We start from the raw sequence: 14,949 nt of genomic DNA, 5'->3' as shown, positions 1-14,949 counted from the left end.
TGGATAGAAACTATCTACGGCCCGACCAGGCAAACAAGGGACATATGGTAAATGCCGAATAATAGTAGAAGAAATCCAGCCACAGTTGATAAGAAGCGACTTTGTGTAAACTTATGATATTAATTTTTTTTTAAATAAATAAATCTAAATACAAAAATGTTTAAGGTACAAGCAAACGTTCTATTAAGAAAGGTATGAATATAAAGACATTTATTAACATTTGCTGAGTAAAATAGTCTTGAATTCAATAATGCCTTTGTTTCTACCTTATCCTGTACAACACACACCACCATTTCTTCATTTCCCATTGCTTTATTACAATTTTCAGTTGATGGTTTAAAATCATAAACTAACAAAATGTTAATAATAATGAGTACTACTTGGTGGATAATTCATGTGCAATTGAATCTTAGAAATCCTATCTCAAATATTATTATTTTTATTGCCTGTAATTTGTGTATATTACACTTCTACGTAAAGTGATATCATTATTAAATTAGCTCATAGTCCTTTTCATATGCACACACATATATATTATACTACGCTTTAAAAATAGGGTGAATTTTCGAACGCTTTTACTGGTCAAAAATCCAGGAGGTTTCGTCGTGACTGGCTTGTTATTCTGTTGGAAGCATCCACTTGCGCGACGCAAAAGGAAAAGGCCAAGACATGTAGGACAAGAATATTCGTTAAGCCGACATGTCTTGGCTTTAAATATATATACATATGTGCGTTTGTGTACATATATAAATATAAAAGGAGACAATTCAAACATAAATTTTATTATTCGCCTTGAGCATAATCTTTTTCTCTTTCTTTCCCTTTTTCTTCTTAATTCGCAACACCAGCAAGAAAGCAAAATATCAAACAACATCATGTCTACCGATACTGCTGTGAAAACCCCTAACAATACCACACAATCCCTTACAGGAGCTTCAGGACACGTTGGAAACCTGACAGCCAAGCAAACAGCCGAGCTAAAAGATATCTGGATTCGTCTATTTAAATTGTTCGAACAACCTGGAACCGAATACAAACCCACAAAGTCAGAAACATCCTCAGAGTCCTCCAAGAAAAGCGGCTTCTTTGGCTTCGGAAAAGAGAAGAAAAAAGAGGATATAAACACAGATGTCTTTTTAGGCGCGACGACTGACCCTGCCTTACTGACATTACCCCTGGAGAAAGCTATTACCCTTATCCCTGGTTCCACTCTCCGCAAAACCTTTTGGAATGCTGTAGCTACCGACAACCCAGATGCTGTCCTGCTTCGGTTCCTCAGAGCTCGTAAATGGAATGTGGATGCTGCCTACAAAATGCTAATCAATACGCTTCGTTGGAGAGTGGCCATGCGCTTGGACGATATCATTGCGCTTGGTGAGACAGGCCTACGTGATGAACTAGAAAATCTGAAACCAGGTTTGGGAAAGTCTTTTGTCGGACAAGTCCACTCTGGAAAGGCTACACTCGGAGGCCCCGACAAACTGGGTCGTGGTGTTTGGTAGGTCTGGGAAAATAATGATATGGAGTGACGAGGTTGATGAGGCTAGAGTTTGCGAGTGCACATTTAATCTTACTTTATGTATAAACACGCACACACTTACATATACCTATATACATATTCATGTAGCTTTATCAATGTAAGACTTCACAACAAGGAAGCCCAATCTAATGAGATTCTCCGATTGATGACATTATTCGTTATGGAGGCATCTCGTACGGTAGTTGCGCAGCCATTAGAAGCCAACTGCATTTTATTCAACATGGATGGATTTACTCTCAGCAACATGGTAAGTTACTCGAATAAAGCAAACCACAAAAAAAAAGGATTACTTGTGGTACAAGAAAGAATCATTATCCTCGAGGGAATGAAGACTAGAGACTTTCGTGTAATTTTTGTACTAAACTTTTTATCTTATTTTAATTATTTTCTCGCAGGATTACGACTTTGTAAAGTTTCTAGTGACTTGTTTCGAGGCATACTATCCAGAGACCTTGGGAATGTGTATTATCCACAAGGCACCATGGGTCTTCTCTACAGGTACAAAAAAATAGTTGGACATAGCACATGAAGCAACAACAACAGCAACAGCAACAGCCGACTGATGTGATGTTTTTGTGTAATATAGTGTGGAACCTTATTACCCCACTATTGGACCCTGTGGTTGCAAGCAAAATTCATTTTACCAAGAACTTGGAAGAACTTTCAGAGTACATTTCGATAGCCAACCTTCCTTCTACTGTCGCTGGCGAGAAAGATGATGTGTTGAAGGATGAGTTAGATACAGGAGTCATATCTCCACCTGGTACCCTCAAGGAACCTGACTCTCCTGCTTTCCAAAACTACAAAGACACCATTAAAATCTACGAGCAACAGACAATCGAGTGGGCCAAGGCACCTGTAGTTGAAGGTGAAATTGACTACAGCAGTCGCCACGAACTCGCCAAGAAATATCGCATTGACCGTATCAAGGCTGAAAATAACATTAGAGGTCGTACATGTTATCATGAAAAGGGTCTTGCTCTCATTACTCCAGATAACAGACTTATTGTCGATTTTGGCAGTGAAGAGCTCCCTCCTCGTGATATCACAGAATGCGTTTAAAGCATATTCATTTTATTCATAAAATCATTGTAACTTCTTCTTTTTTGTTTTAATAAAGAAATGATATTTAAACACTACAATCGTATCCTTTGCTTTAGGTATTGTAGTTTGTTATTTTGTGGATCTAATTGAATTCCGATCTTTAATTTTAATATCCTTGTCATTTATTTCCTAAAATTTTCCCGTAAAGAAGTCCAACTTATTTACTTTTTTTTAGCGAGAGGTAATAAGACATTATCAAAGAAGAACTCTGGTCATAACATATTGTTAATAGACTCTCAAGACAATATTTAAAAGACCTTTAATCAAGTATAATGTACTGCAAGAATGATCTGTTTAATATGTAGGCATGGTTAGGCCTAGTGTCTGGTTCGAATAAAATGACTACCGATAAGAACTGGAAAAGAAGAAGAAGAGATTAATAAGTACAGCTTTGAAAATATCAATATAGAATAGAGTGAAAAAAATAATAGGTACACTAAATTTTCCGGTCTAAGGAACATTTCCTATTATAGTTTTACAATCACTACATGCACAATGTGTAGTGAAGACACTAACAAAACAAGGTCACATGTGGCGGTGTCGATAACTACTAGCCAAACTGCCTTCCCTCTCTTTTCTCTCTCTCACTAGCTCCCAACTTTTACGGCTCTATTTACATATAGGCTTATTGAAAATGGCAGGAATCAAGCGCAAACCCGAGGTCGAGATCCCTATTGCAGATGAGAATGATCTCTTAAAGATCACCCCTCTAGGCGCTGGTAATGAAGTAGGACGTTCCTCCATTTTATTAGAGTACAAGAGCAAGACCATCTTGGTAGGTTTATTCTTCTTGCTTTATTTTTTTCACTCTCATGTACCTCAGCAAGAGTTGACAGGGTAAGAGAGAAGGAGAAATATAATATATATCTATATATCTATATATTTAAATGTATATTTTAAATGTATATAAGAATAAATAGAAATACATATATATATATATATATATTATATAAAATCGAAATGTAATTAGAATTAGAATCATAATTAGACAAATAAAGCAAAAATGTCCTATAGTTTTACGAATCTTTTCAATAAAATTTTTTTACAATTATACAATCGAGTCTCATGCAAATCTGTCCGTTTCCTTGATTTGTTTCTTTTCTTCCTTCCTTTTCGTTTTGTTTTATTTTTCTTATGTCAACTTTTATACATCTCATGTGTTCACATGAAAAACAAAAAACAAAAACAAAAAACTGTAGCTTGATGCTGGTATTCACCCTGCGTACAATGGCTTGGCATCTTTACCCTTTTTCGACGAAATTGATCCTGCCAAAATTGATCTTTTATTGGTGACCCAGTAAGTCATATATATATATATAATACAAAGAAAAAGTAAAATAAGCTAGGGTTCAATAATACCTAGTAGTAAAGTTACTTTCTAGTACTTGTATTTAACATATGATATAGTTTTCACGTAGATCATGCTGCATCTGTACCTTATTTAATGGAGAGAGTAAGTATATGTACATTATGTATCATTAAAATGATAAATTTAAGAATACAAGAAAGTGACATATTATGAATTTATGTGTTTAGACTTCTTTCAAAGGACGTGTGTTTATGACACATCCTACAAAAGCTATTTACAAATGGCTTTTGAGTGATTATCTCCGTGTGAGGTAAATTATTTTCTTTGTGCACATCGAATCAATTGCTTTAACCAATTTAACAATTACATTTTTTTTCTTAAAAAAATAGCAACATTGGTGATGAAGACGAACTATATAACGAAGAGGAGCTCAACACATCTTTCCATCGAATTGAAGCAGTCGATTACCATCAACAAGTAGAAGTGGAAGGTATCAAGTTCACCGCATACAACGCAGGTCACGTTTTGGGTGCGGCAATGTTCTTGATTGAGATTGCAGGTGTAAAGGTTCTCTATACTGGTGATTACTCGCGTGAGGAGGATCGACATTTGATGGCAGCCGAGAAACCAGAAGGAGCTGTAGATGTTCTGATCACAGAAAGTACATATGGTGTCCAAAGCCATGAACCTCGTCTAACAAAGGAAATGAGATTTACATGTAAGCCTATTTTTTTATCCTTTTTTTTAAAAAAAAAGTTTTCTTTGGCTTGGTTTTGATTGATTGATTGATTAATGATTTGTAATTGATCCTGTATCTAGCTCTAGTACATGATATCGTCACTCGCGGTGGTCGTTGTCTGATGCCTGTGTTTGCTTTGGGACGTGCACAAGAACTCTTGTTGATTCTGGATGAATACTGGGACTCTCACCCAGAATTAGATAGTATTCCTATTTATTATGCTTCTAGTCTTGCCAAGAAGTGTATGGCGGTTTATCAGACATATATCAACATGATGAACGCACGCATTCGAAAACAATTCACAATCTCAAATCCATTTATCTTTAAGCACATTTCAAACCTAAAGAATGTAGAACAGTTTGAAGATTCTGGCCCTTGTGTGATGATGGCCAGTCCTGGTATGCTTCAGGTAAGCACCTCTCTCTAATATATGTACTATATCAAGTCATTCATCTGTTTTTGTTGTTGTTGTTGTTGTTGTAGAATGGTCTTTCGCGTGAACTGTTTGAACGGTGGGCGCCAGACAAGAAGAATGGCATGGTTATTACTGGTTATTGCGTCGAAAACACCTTAGCACGGGTAAGAATTGAATGCTTATTAAAGAATTTACTTTGTGTTGTTGTGGATGTATTTATTAAACTTTACAAAACCCTACTGTTATTAATATTATTGATAATAGAATGCTATGAATGAACCAGCAGACTTTCAAGCCATGGATGGTCGCAAGGTTCCTCTTCGAATGTCTGTTGATTACATCTCTTTCTCTGCCCACGTTGATTATACTCAGAACAGTAAATTTATCGATGATGTGAAAGCACCCCATGTGGTATGCATTACTATTATAGAGAAATTCTCACAAGAAAGACAAGTGAAATCAAACAAACTTTTTTGTTCACTAAGAAATAATAATTATAATAACAATAACAATAATACTGTTATTAATTATATGAATATGAATAATAATTGGTGTGCGTGTGTGTTTGTTTGTTTGTATGTGTACATGTGTGTGTGTGTACATTGTGTAATGGTATCTTAGATTCTCGTACACGGTGAAGCCAATGCTATGTACCGTCTCAAGTCTGCACTTCAAAGCAAATATTCAGAAAAAGAAGAAAACGTAAAGATATACACTCCCAAAAACTGTGACACCGTCAAGCTTCACTTTAGAGGTGAAAAGATGGCAAAGGTAATGCGTATGAAATGCATAGATATATGAAATATAATACTAATTCTATTGCTTCAAGACCATCGGTAGGTTGGCATCCAAATATCCCTCAGAAAATCAACCTTTGAACGGAATTCTGGTTTCAAAGGATTTCCAATTGAACATCATGTCTGCCGAAGATTTGAACGAACTCGGAGGTCTTATCACAACAGTGGTAACCCAGCGCCAGGTTGTACCATTTAACGCAGGAATTGGTCTTCTCAAGTGGCATCTGGAGATGATGTTTGGTGCTGTAGGCGAAACAGATCTTTCAAAGACTGTCAATACCCCAGGAAATGTCATCCGTGTATTTGATACTGTTGATATCAAAAAGGTGCCCAGTAAGCCTAACCAAGTGACACTTGAATGGATCGGAAACTCTATGAATGACATGGTCGCAGATTCTGTGCTGGCTATCATTTTGGCTATTGATAGCTCTCCTGCAAGTGTAAAAGGTACGAATATTAAATAAAAGGTTTATGAAAGGGTAAAGTATATGTGATATTAATTCATTTCCTTTTTTATTATTATCATTATCATTTTAGCAAGTAGCCAGCCTTGTCACCACAGCCACTCTGAAGGTGAACATGAACATGAACACAAACATAAGCATGAGGATGAGGATGAGCATGTATACAAAGGCTCAAAGGTTCAAAATGAAATGGACCAAGAATTTGTGGACGTAATTGCATTTTTGGAAGAACAGTTTGGCGATGTTGAGACTGATTTCGAAGCAAAAAAGGTTACAGTAAATGTAGACGGATCAGTGGCTGTTGTGGACTGCATTAAATTTGTAAGTTATGTCTTGCTTTGATGACTAGAATCTAATTTGGGAACTGCTTTGTAGAAAGTGACAAGTGATGATGAGGTACTTCAAAAGCGCGTTTCTAATGTGCTTCAGCGTGTAAAAATGGCCGTAAAGCCAATTGATCTATGGATTAACGAAGCACGCGTGTAAAAAGAAAGAAAGAAGGAACCTAAGAACGGAGAAATATCTTTATTGATGTCGAGGGTCAAATCAAACTCTTTTTTCCTTTCATCAACGGTTTATTTTTCCTATAGCTGTTTAGTATATTTAATACACCCCAAGTAGATAGTATAATATGCAACAATTATAGAATTGCGTTATTTTTTATATATTGAAATAAAGAAATAAGAATTCGACTAAAAACAAAGGTGCGATCTACGAATATCGATTCATCTTTACACGAATGTATCAATGTATTTACCTTGGCCTCACGTATACTAGTATATTCTTTTAACCATTGGAGGTTCATGCTTTTACTTGCGAGTACAAGAACTTGATCAAGACCCTTTTTTTTTCTTTGGTTTTATAATCACCTGCTCTTAAGAATCACGGATAATTTGCATGTGTAGCACACATATGCTACTTACTATCAACCATTTTATTTTGTTCATTTAAGTATGTAACATTCAAATGTCAATTTACAAATAGAAATACACGCGCACACAATATATATATATATATAAATGTATATCTGTGACAGATGATAAAAAACGTATCAAATAAACAACAACAAGATCATCAATAGGCTTTAAAGTTCGTTGAATTTGTCTAATGGTTTCAGTTTTTTCCCTTTTCTTTTCAGGTAGATTTTCAAAATTTTATAAAGCATGTAGATTTCGATTGCGTTTATCTGTATGAAGGGAAATAAAGAAAAAGAATATTAAACGACTTGGAATATATATAATTATTTGTGTTATTTGTTCAATTTTTTAAAATGTCGATCAAGAAATGTTCAATTGCCTAAATAAACTCATTATTTTTGCTTTTATTTTCTTATTCTCTTCACTGTAATACAGATACAACGTGTATTGTGAACTTTCTTATTTGTTTTTTGCATCTCCATGTGAGATTGCGCCTTTATATATTTTTCTCTAATTGTATTTAACGTCTCATGCGTTTTCTTTTTTTCTTATTAAATTTATAAGAAATTATACAAGAAGTATTTCTTTATCTGTAGGCTTGACTTTGGATAATACTAAATATATGTGGGTATATGTTAGGTTGATTTTTGCAGTTAATCAAGATCGTGGGACAGACTTTAGATGTAATACAGTGGATCTACTACAAAGGTTCGCTTTCCAATCTGCCAAACTTGCTCTGGTCTCCACATGATACTCGCTTTTACATCGCTCAAAATGCACTTTGCTTGATTGGTTTTTTGGTGACCGACCAGAAGTTTTGAATATGATTCAACTCAGGAGAATATGAAGGCAAATGTATAGCTTTATAACCTCTGGCCTCGATCAATTTTGTAATACTCTCTGAGGCATGGATAGGTGTATTGTCCATAGATACATAAACATTTTAGAAACAAGCTTCATATCATAGGCAGTAATAGTTTCATTTGCCTTTTCTCTCTCTTTAGTACATGTTTCTTTTTCTTTTTGGTCCCACCAGTCTCTACTTTCTTGGGTTTTAAAGACCCTCTAATCTCAACTGAAAAAAAAATACCCTGAGCTGTTATAGTTACTAGTATGGTATGCGTGATGGCATGAGTAGTAGTCATTTCAACAACTGCCGGTGTTCCTTTAATTGAACAAGAATTAGGGTTTCTCATGTTAATATTGAAGCTAGCTCCATCCAAAAAAAACGCAGTTGATAAGATGGTTCATGTCAGTAGTCTCTACCCATTTTTTTTACTCATTGAGATCAGTCATTGAGATCCTCAGCACTATTATTTGCCAGATATTCCAAGGTAGCTCTCTTGTTAGCCAAATTATACTAGTATAAAGTGTTTGGTATATGTTTCTTTCAAGCTAAATTTTTCGTATGCTTCCATCAATTTCTCTACTGTATCGCATCTTATTACTTGTGTATTCTTAACAAAGATATATATATGTGATACTTATGCTCCTCTTAAAGTTGTGGAGGCTTTCTATTCGACTGATCTGTCTGCTTTTGATATATATATATATATATTTTAGCTGGGATTTTCCTTGAGTCGCTTGGCCCACTTTTGGACAGTACGTCACTCAACCTGATCTTTGCGGCTAGAAAGGGTAGCCTTCCACAGCTTGATTCTGTTAAAGTAATAGAAAACGGATTATAGATTATCAGAGTAACCATTTCTTTCTTTTTCTGCCTAGTCAGTGGCTTTGTATCTAATTCTTCGACTATTCCTTCCATTTTTTACATCAAGCTCTTCGTTGGCTTCAATAGGAAAGCGATTTTAGGCTGTAAGAAAAGCAAATATCAGGCGGAGACCAAAGTGAATTTGGTAACAAAAAAGTTGGAGAACGAACTGTGGGGGTTGATGCTCGCTGTACATATATATATATATATATTCGCTGTGAATCATAATTAATAATTACTATTGAAACAAATATAAATTACTGATGATTATTAAAAAGATACTAGTGTATAAAGAGCAATAAATTTGAGTCATTTCATCAAAGAAGTACACAAATACAATGTATATAGTTTTTTTTTCTCTTTGAATAAACATACGTAGACATATATTCACCCACCTACACAAAATAACTTACTGTCTCGGACTTTTTGCATTATTTGAAAGCCACTGTTTTTTTTCTCTACCTTGAATTGAAAATTAAAATAGGAAAAAGCCTTAATCTATAGGCAGCCAAGCCAGCCAGCCAGCTAAAAAAAAGTTCTTACTGCTATTACTACTACTACTACTACTATTATTATTATCATTACCTGAAGCACCTATATATTATTATTATTATATATATATATTCTTATATCTTTATACATATACCATAAAATGACAAACAGCATTACAGTCAAATGGGGAAAACGACATTTCAAAATTGAATTTGATGATTACGAACAGCAATTAGAAGACACAACTGTAGGCGACTTGAAACAAAGGTGTCATCGGCTGACAGGAATCAATACTACTGAAATATCTCTGTCTGCTTATGGAGGTATAAACTATTGGACGTCAGTTTCTTGCGTTTCGAAACTAAGAAACTTTTACATGTATAGCTGTAATGAACAATGACAAACTTCCTCTTGGTGCCTACAGTATTCGTCCTGGGTCCAAGGTCATTATGAAGGTCCACAAAAAGGTATATATTGACTATTATGATTACAAGACATGATAAAGTCGATACACTTGTTTATTGATTATTTTTTCTTATTCACAAATAATGATAATAACGTTCATATTCGTGTCCATATAAGCCTAGTGATACACTGCCTGATCCAATTGCTCCGATCAGTTCAAACGAAGCAGCTACATTGGCTAAACTTCAAGCCATTCAAACCAGACTTTCAAGCCAACTAATTCCCGATATTAACGCGTATGAGGAGCGTGTAAAAGCCTTTGGGGTTCAGTCTGGTGACGAAAAGGCAAAAAAGAAACTTTTGGAGCATGGAATTTATCTAGGCGAACAATTGATGCAAATCTTGTTCCAGCTTGACGGTGTTATGATTGAGCCTGGGTTTGAGACCGCTCGACAGGCACGAAAGAATGGAGTAAAAACAGCCCAGACCCTGTTGGATCGTTTAGATGGGATTAAGGGTTCAACAAAAAACTTTGTTTAAAGAAAAGAAAGAACCTGACATTCGGACAATTGTTTATTGATAAAAAATTGGTAGATAAATATGAATATATAAGTATAAGTATAAATGTAAATGTAACTATAAATATATGAATATATCTACAGGCACACACACGCACGCACATGTAAGAAAATAATAAAAGGGAAGAAAAAGAGTAATATTTATGGAAAAAGAACTTCATCTTGGCCTGAGCCAGTAAAATCAAAATCAAAGTCAAAGTCAAGAAAATTATTACGAGGAGAGCTAGGAGGGGAAAGAAGTATAGAAGGTTGTAAGAAATGGTTTTCGAATTCGGCCAGGACTTGGTCTTCATCAAGTATTTGTGCGGGTGTAGAGGATTGTGTGTCGGAAACGGTGTAGGTAGATAGCGATGTTGTGGGAATGGGTCCAAAGAGGTCGAAAGTAAGAGAGTTATCCATGTCAGGTTTTGTATTTTGTGTAGAGGCACGATGAGGGGATCGTTGCCGTGGACGATGATAAGGATGACTTTTGTGTTGCCGAGCGCGTCTGTGTAAGGTTCTGTGTCCAGGGGAAGGTGTAGAGTTGTCCGGGTAGGTTGGTCTGTCGTTGTAATCAGAAGAGCAAGATGTAGAGGTTGTATGAAATGCTTTTAGGGTGGAAGTTCTGGATCGGCCAGGGTAAAAGACGACAGGGCTGGTGTTTTCCTGGACGTGTGACTCGAAATCCATGGAGTTTTTGGATGGCTGGCCCTTTGGTTTGGATGATCTCTCTTCAATGGGCGGGAGAAGGGGGAACAGTGATGAGGAGTGTGAATAATATTCATTGTTTTGAGGGAAGAAAGCACCGGAAAGAGGCGTGGAAGAAATTGTTGGCTTTTGAAGGCGGGGTATTTGGGAAAGGGCCTGTAGAGCAAGAAGTGTATCACTTGTTACTCTTGCTTCGAGTTGCTCTTGTATTTATCGCTGATTTACAGCAATGCGAGCAAGCAAAAGAGAAAATAGAAAAGGTGGAAAGAAAGAGAAAGGAGAAAGAAAGAGAAGGGGAGAGGGGGGCGGATTCAAGTTCTGGGAAAATATATGAAAAAAAAAATATGAAAAAAAAGATCAAAATACACAGGGAGTACGAACTTCGTTTGATTGGCCGAGACTAAAGTCACACAGATGCGTGATACACCTCTCTTAATGGGATGATTTTAGGTGTAGGAACATTGAATAATTATAACAAGATCATAGTGAAGGCAAACAAAAATAGAAGCAGACAATAAGAAGAGCAAAGTGAAAAGGTAACAGTAGCTTAAAGTAGTGAACCAAGCCTCTTTTAAAGAAAGCGAGAACCGCTGTTATTGAAGGTACCAAAGTTCAAATAACCCGTTGTCCTGTAACCCATTTAATCATATTCTGAGCACACTGTTTTATACATCAGTTCTTGCTCAGCACAGTCACTTTATATATATATATATAATAATAATTATTGTTGCTATTACACGGCTAATAGAAAATACAAGAGGTGGGTACTTGCAACCACAAGCCAGCATTTTCTTCTACTTTCTTTTCAACCTCGGTATGAGCCAATTATGTACAAATATAGCGCTCAAAATATGTTTTCTCTCTCTCTCTTAAGCTTCTTGATGCTTCTTGAAGATGTGGGTACATAAAGAAATTAGGTGTTGTACTAATGAATAGAAATAATAAAAACAGAATACATATAAATATTTTATAATAAAATAATAGAAATAATAGAAATAATAAAAACGACGTGTGTTTGGCTTTGATCGACCCGATAACCCGACATTCGATCAATAGTTCTTGATATACTTCTTTAATTATACAAAAAAAAAGGCTTAAACTAGTAATTAGCTAAACAACAAAAAGAAATAGGAAATGGGGTTTGCTATTTGTACCTTGGAATAATTCTATTTATCTGTATATATGTATGTGTGTAAATATGTGTATACATCTACAGGGTTTCCATCTTGTACCAGTGTGGTTCCTAATGAGGATTACTAACAAAAATAATAATAATGTGGCAATAAACGCTAATCCCTTTTACATTTATCTAAATTTATAAAAGAGTATCACATCCAAATATATATAAATATCTCAATTTCTTTATACAGTTAAATACAAAACATATTTCTTCTCATATTTAGACCCCGGCACTTGGATGAAAGTCAGTTTAAATCCCAAAAGAAAAATTACATCCAATAAATTTCCATAAAAGGATTCAAAACGAGGAACAGAATTTTAAAAAGGCGATTTGGTAGAAAAAAGAAGAAGTTAAAAAAAAAAGAAAGGAAATGCGGGGGACTCTAATTGTCAAAAACCAATTTAGACTTTAAAATCTACTTTTATTTTGCTTCAAAAAAATAGCGGTAGTAATACTAATATATACATATATATAGAGAGAGAAAGAAAAACGCTGATAGCCGTATATACCTTCTTTACCAAAAACATCTGTAGTGTAGTATATTATCTTGGATAGTAGTCTGAACCCAAATGACAAGATTATATAATAAATAATGAAAATTAATACTACAGTAATATTTGGTGACAGAATCAATTATTAGTGCTATACTTTGTACCCAAAAATAATCCACAGTTCTTGAGTCTACAAAAATAACATTTGTAGCTGCTGCCAAAGGCTCAAAAATAATAAGAGTAAGAATATAAACCCTCCTCTGACAATATTAATCAGTTTGTCTGATTATGGTGATTGTACAATATATAAAATCAATAATAATTATGCCTTTGCATTAGAGCTGTAATACCAAGGAACTTCTGTACAAGTTACATTAAAATCTAGCTTTTCATTATATTTAAATTTAATTTAATCTGTTTAACTTATTGTACTTTTCTTAGGTGCTTAAAAATACGTTTGCACCGACTACATTATTTCTCTTACTACATTAAAAGGCACTGGTTTTCTTTTAGATTCTAAATTGTATATCGACTATAAAATTGAGGATACTTTTATATATTTGTCTCAAATTTTCTTCCACACTTTTTTTTTAAAGTAATACTAATATATGGTAATGAGCAACAAAACCCCCTAACACTAATGTTTACCGTAATGCTAATAACCTGTTTTTTTATTTTTTTTTTCTATTCAATTTTATAAAGTGTACAAAGGCTTAATAATCTAATTATAAAAAAGGGTTTGAATAAAATCACTAGCAAAGGAAAGAAAAGGAGTAGGCTGTAATGCTTTTGGTGTTTTTACTTTTCAGTAACCACAATTTAATAGTACCTTCTTTTACTTTCTTTAATTACTCGTATAAAGCTTCTAAAGAACATGTGTGTAAGAAGCAATGTAACCGCTGCAAGTAATCTAGTAACTCTAAATAGAAAAAAAATCGAAAAAATAGACATGGGCATGGACAGTTTTTTTTCTTGGTACCTTTCTTTATTTTCACACACACATACATACATTAGTTTTAATGTTTAACTCCAGATTAATATCCACGACCAATGGACACTAATTATTTTGAGTAACTTGTCATAAATGGGTAAATATTCAGTAACGGTAAAATAAAACAAATGTACGACAATCGAGAATTATTGTTGAGACTATTTAACATGGAGAAAATGTATAGGTATATATGTTTGTGTGTATGTGTGTAATGTATATCTGCAAGACTATCTTTTTAATAAACAAAGTTTACAATTATCTCCTTTTACGAATGCTTTAGTAGCTTTATATTATCACTATTTACAATACCAAATTAAGTATCCTCGTTTCCAAGGTGACAAGATCATTGTGTTTTCTGATTTAAGGGGTTATGTGATACATGTTGCCATGACAACCAACAAACTTTATGTGTACAAGATGAGTTTAAGTATTTCTTGTAGCTTGTACAAAAGAACAACAACAACTACAGCAGCAAACTTTAACTGCGGCATGTTACCTCTTTGCCAAGGATGCCTGGTTAATCCATAAAGTAAGAAATATGAATAATAGCTTTTCATTGAACAAACTAAACACACAAAAAGGTTGGCAGCCGGGGTATCCATTTTTGGTCTTGTTGCCGCTCTTTGACCATACATTTATTCTTTTTTCTTTCATTTATTGAACCCTGATCTCTTGATTTTCCGTGGTGCAGTATTCGTGGCTTCTCTTGACAGGATAAATATGTCTCTTTTGTTGGATAAGGCGTCTTACAATTCGTGCAAGTCGTTGTACAAATGCCCGGAAAAGAGATTGGTGTTTGGTGTGTACTGGTAGACTGTAAAGATGACTTCGATCGGATGTAATATGCGTCTTCTCGGAGAGTGATACCGGCGTGGCCATGATGTCAACAGGATTCCAAGGTAAAGATGTGGTTGGTTGAGGCGGTAGAGCATGTGGGAGCCCACAGATAACACAGGCGAGCGGGAGGTAGACAGGCTCATGAATGAAGGTGATTGGATCGTCAGCAAGTTCGTATCCCACAGAACTGATGGGGCTGAGAAAGGCAGAGATTACTGGAGGGGACCACATTGCTAAATCGCTTGTGAACAGTGGGGCATCGGACATTTTTAAATTGTTTCGACTGATAAAG

The 14,949-nt window shown here is 35.0% G+C and overlaps 4 protein-coding genes across 4 annotated transcripts; 3 read left to right on the top strand and 1 right to left on the bottom strand.

The window, feature by feature from the left end:
- Window positions 1–932: 932 nt before the first annotated feature.
- PHYBLDRAFT_89013 (hypothetical protein) lies at window positions 933–2,215 on the top strand (the record flags this gene model as incomplete). The annotated part of the gene is made up of 4 exons (XM_018443704.1): window positions 933–1,498; window positions 1,628–1,787; window positions 1,936–2,038; window positions 2,127–2,215. Coding segments are annotated over 4 exons (918 nt in total), but the record flags the coding sequence as incomplete, so codon positions are not given.
- A 1,063-nt stretch (window positions 2,216–3,278) lies between these two features.
- PHYBLDRAFT_115274 (hypothetical protein) lies at window positions 3,279–6,368 on the top strand (the record flags this gene model as incomplete). Its single annotated transcript, XM_018428449.1, has 10 exons — window positions 3,279–3,419; window positions 3,844–3,941; window positions 4,052–4,097; window positions 4,181–4,263; window positions 4,343–4,671; window positions 4,773–5,101; window positions 5,176–5,271; window positions 5,372–5,518; window positions 5,729–5,878; window positions 5,937–6,368. 10 exons carry the CDS (start codon window positions 3,279–3,281, stop codon window positions 6,366–6,368), a joined length of 1,851 nt encoding a protein of 616 aa, XP_018288544.1.
- A 3,205-nt stretch (window positions 6,369–9,573) lies between these two features.
- Window positions 9,574–11,411, top strand: PHYBLDRAFT_79855 (hypothetical protein). Its single transcript, XM_018443515.1, has 3 exons — window positions 9,574–9,811; window positions 9,873–9,955; window positions 10,071–11,411. The coding sequence occupies exons 1-3, from the start codon at window positions 9,649–9,651 to the stop codon at window positions 10,431–10,433; spliced, it is 609 nt and encodes a 202-aa protein (XP_018288543.1). The 5' UTR covers window positions 9,574–9,648; the 3' UTR covers window positions 10,434–11,411.
- A 3,063-nt stretch (window positions 11,412–14,474) lies between these two features.
- On the bottom strand, window positions 14,475–14,924 carry PHYBLDRAFT_171254 (hypothetical protein; the record flags this gene model as incomplete). The annotated part of the gene is made up of 1 exon (XM_018436546.1): window positions 14,475–14,924. One exon carries the CDS (start codon window positions 14,922–14,924, stop codon window positions 14,475–14,477), a length of 450 nt encoding a protein of 149 aa, XP_018288542.1.
- Between the last annotated feature and the right edge of the window lie 25 nt (window positions 14,925–14,949).

This window comes from Phycomyces blakesleeanus (genome assembly GCF_001638985.1).
Source record: "Phycomyces blakesleeanus NRRL 1555(-) unplaced genomic scaffold PHYBLscaffold_18, whole genome shotgun sequence".
NCBI classification, from domain to species: domain Eukaryota; kingdom Fungi; phylum Mucoromycota; class Mucoromycetes; order Mucorales; family Phycomycetaceae; genus Phycomyces; species Phycomyces blakesleeanus.
This window is presented reverse-complemented; position numbering and strand designations above follow the sequence as displayed.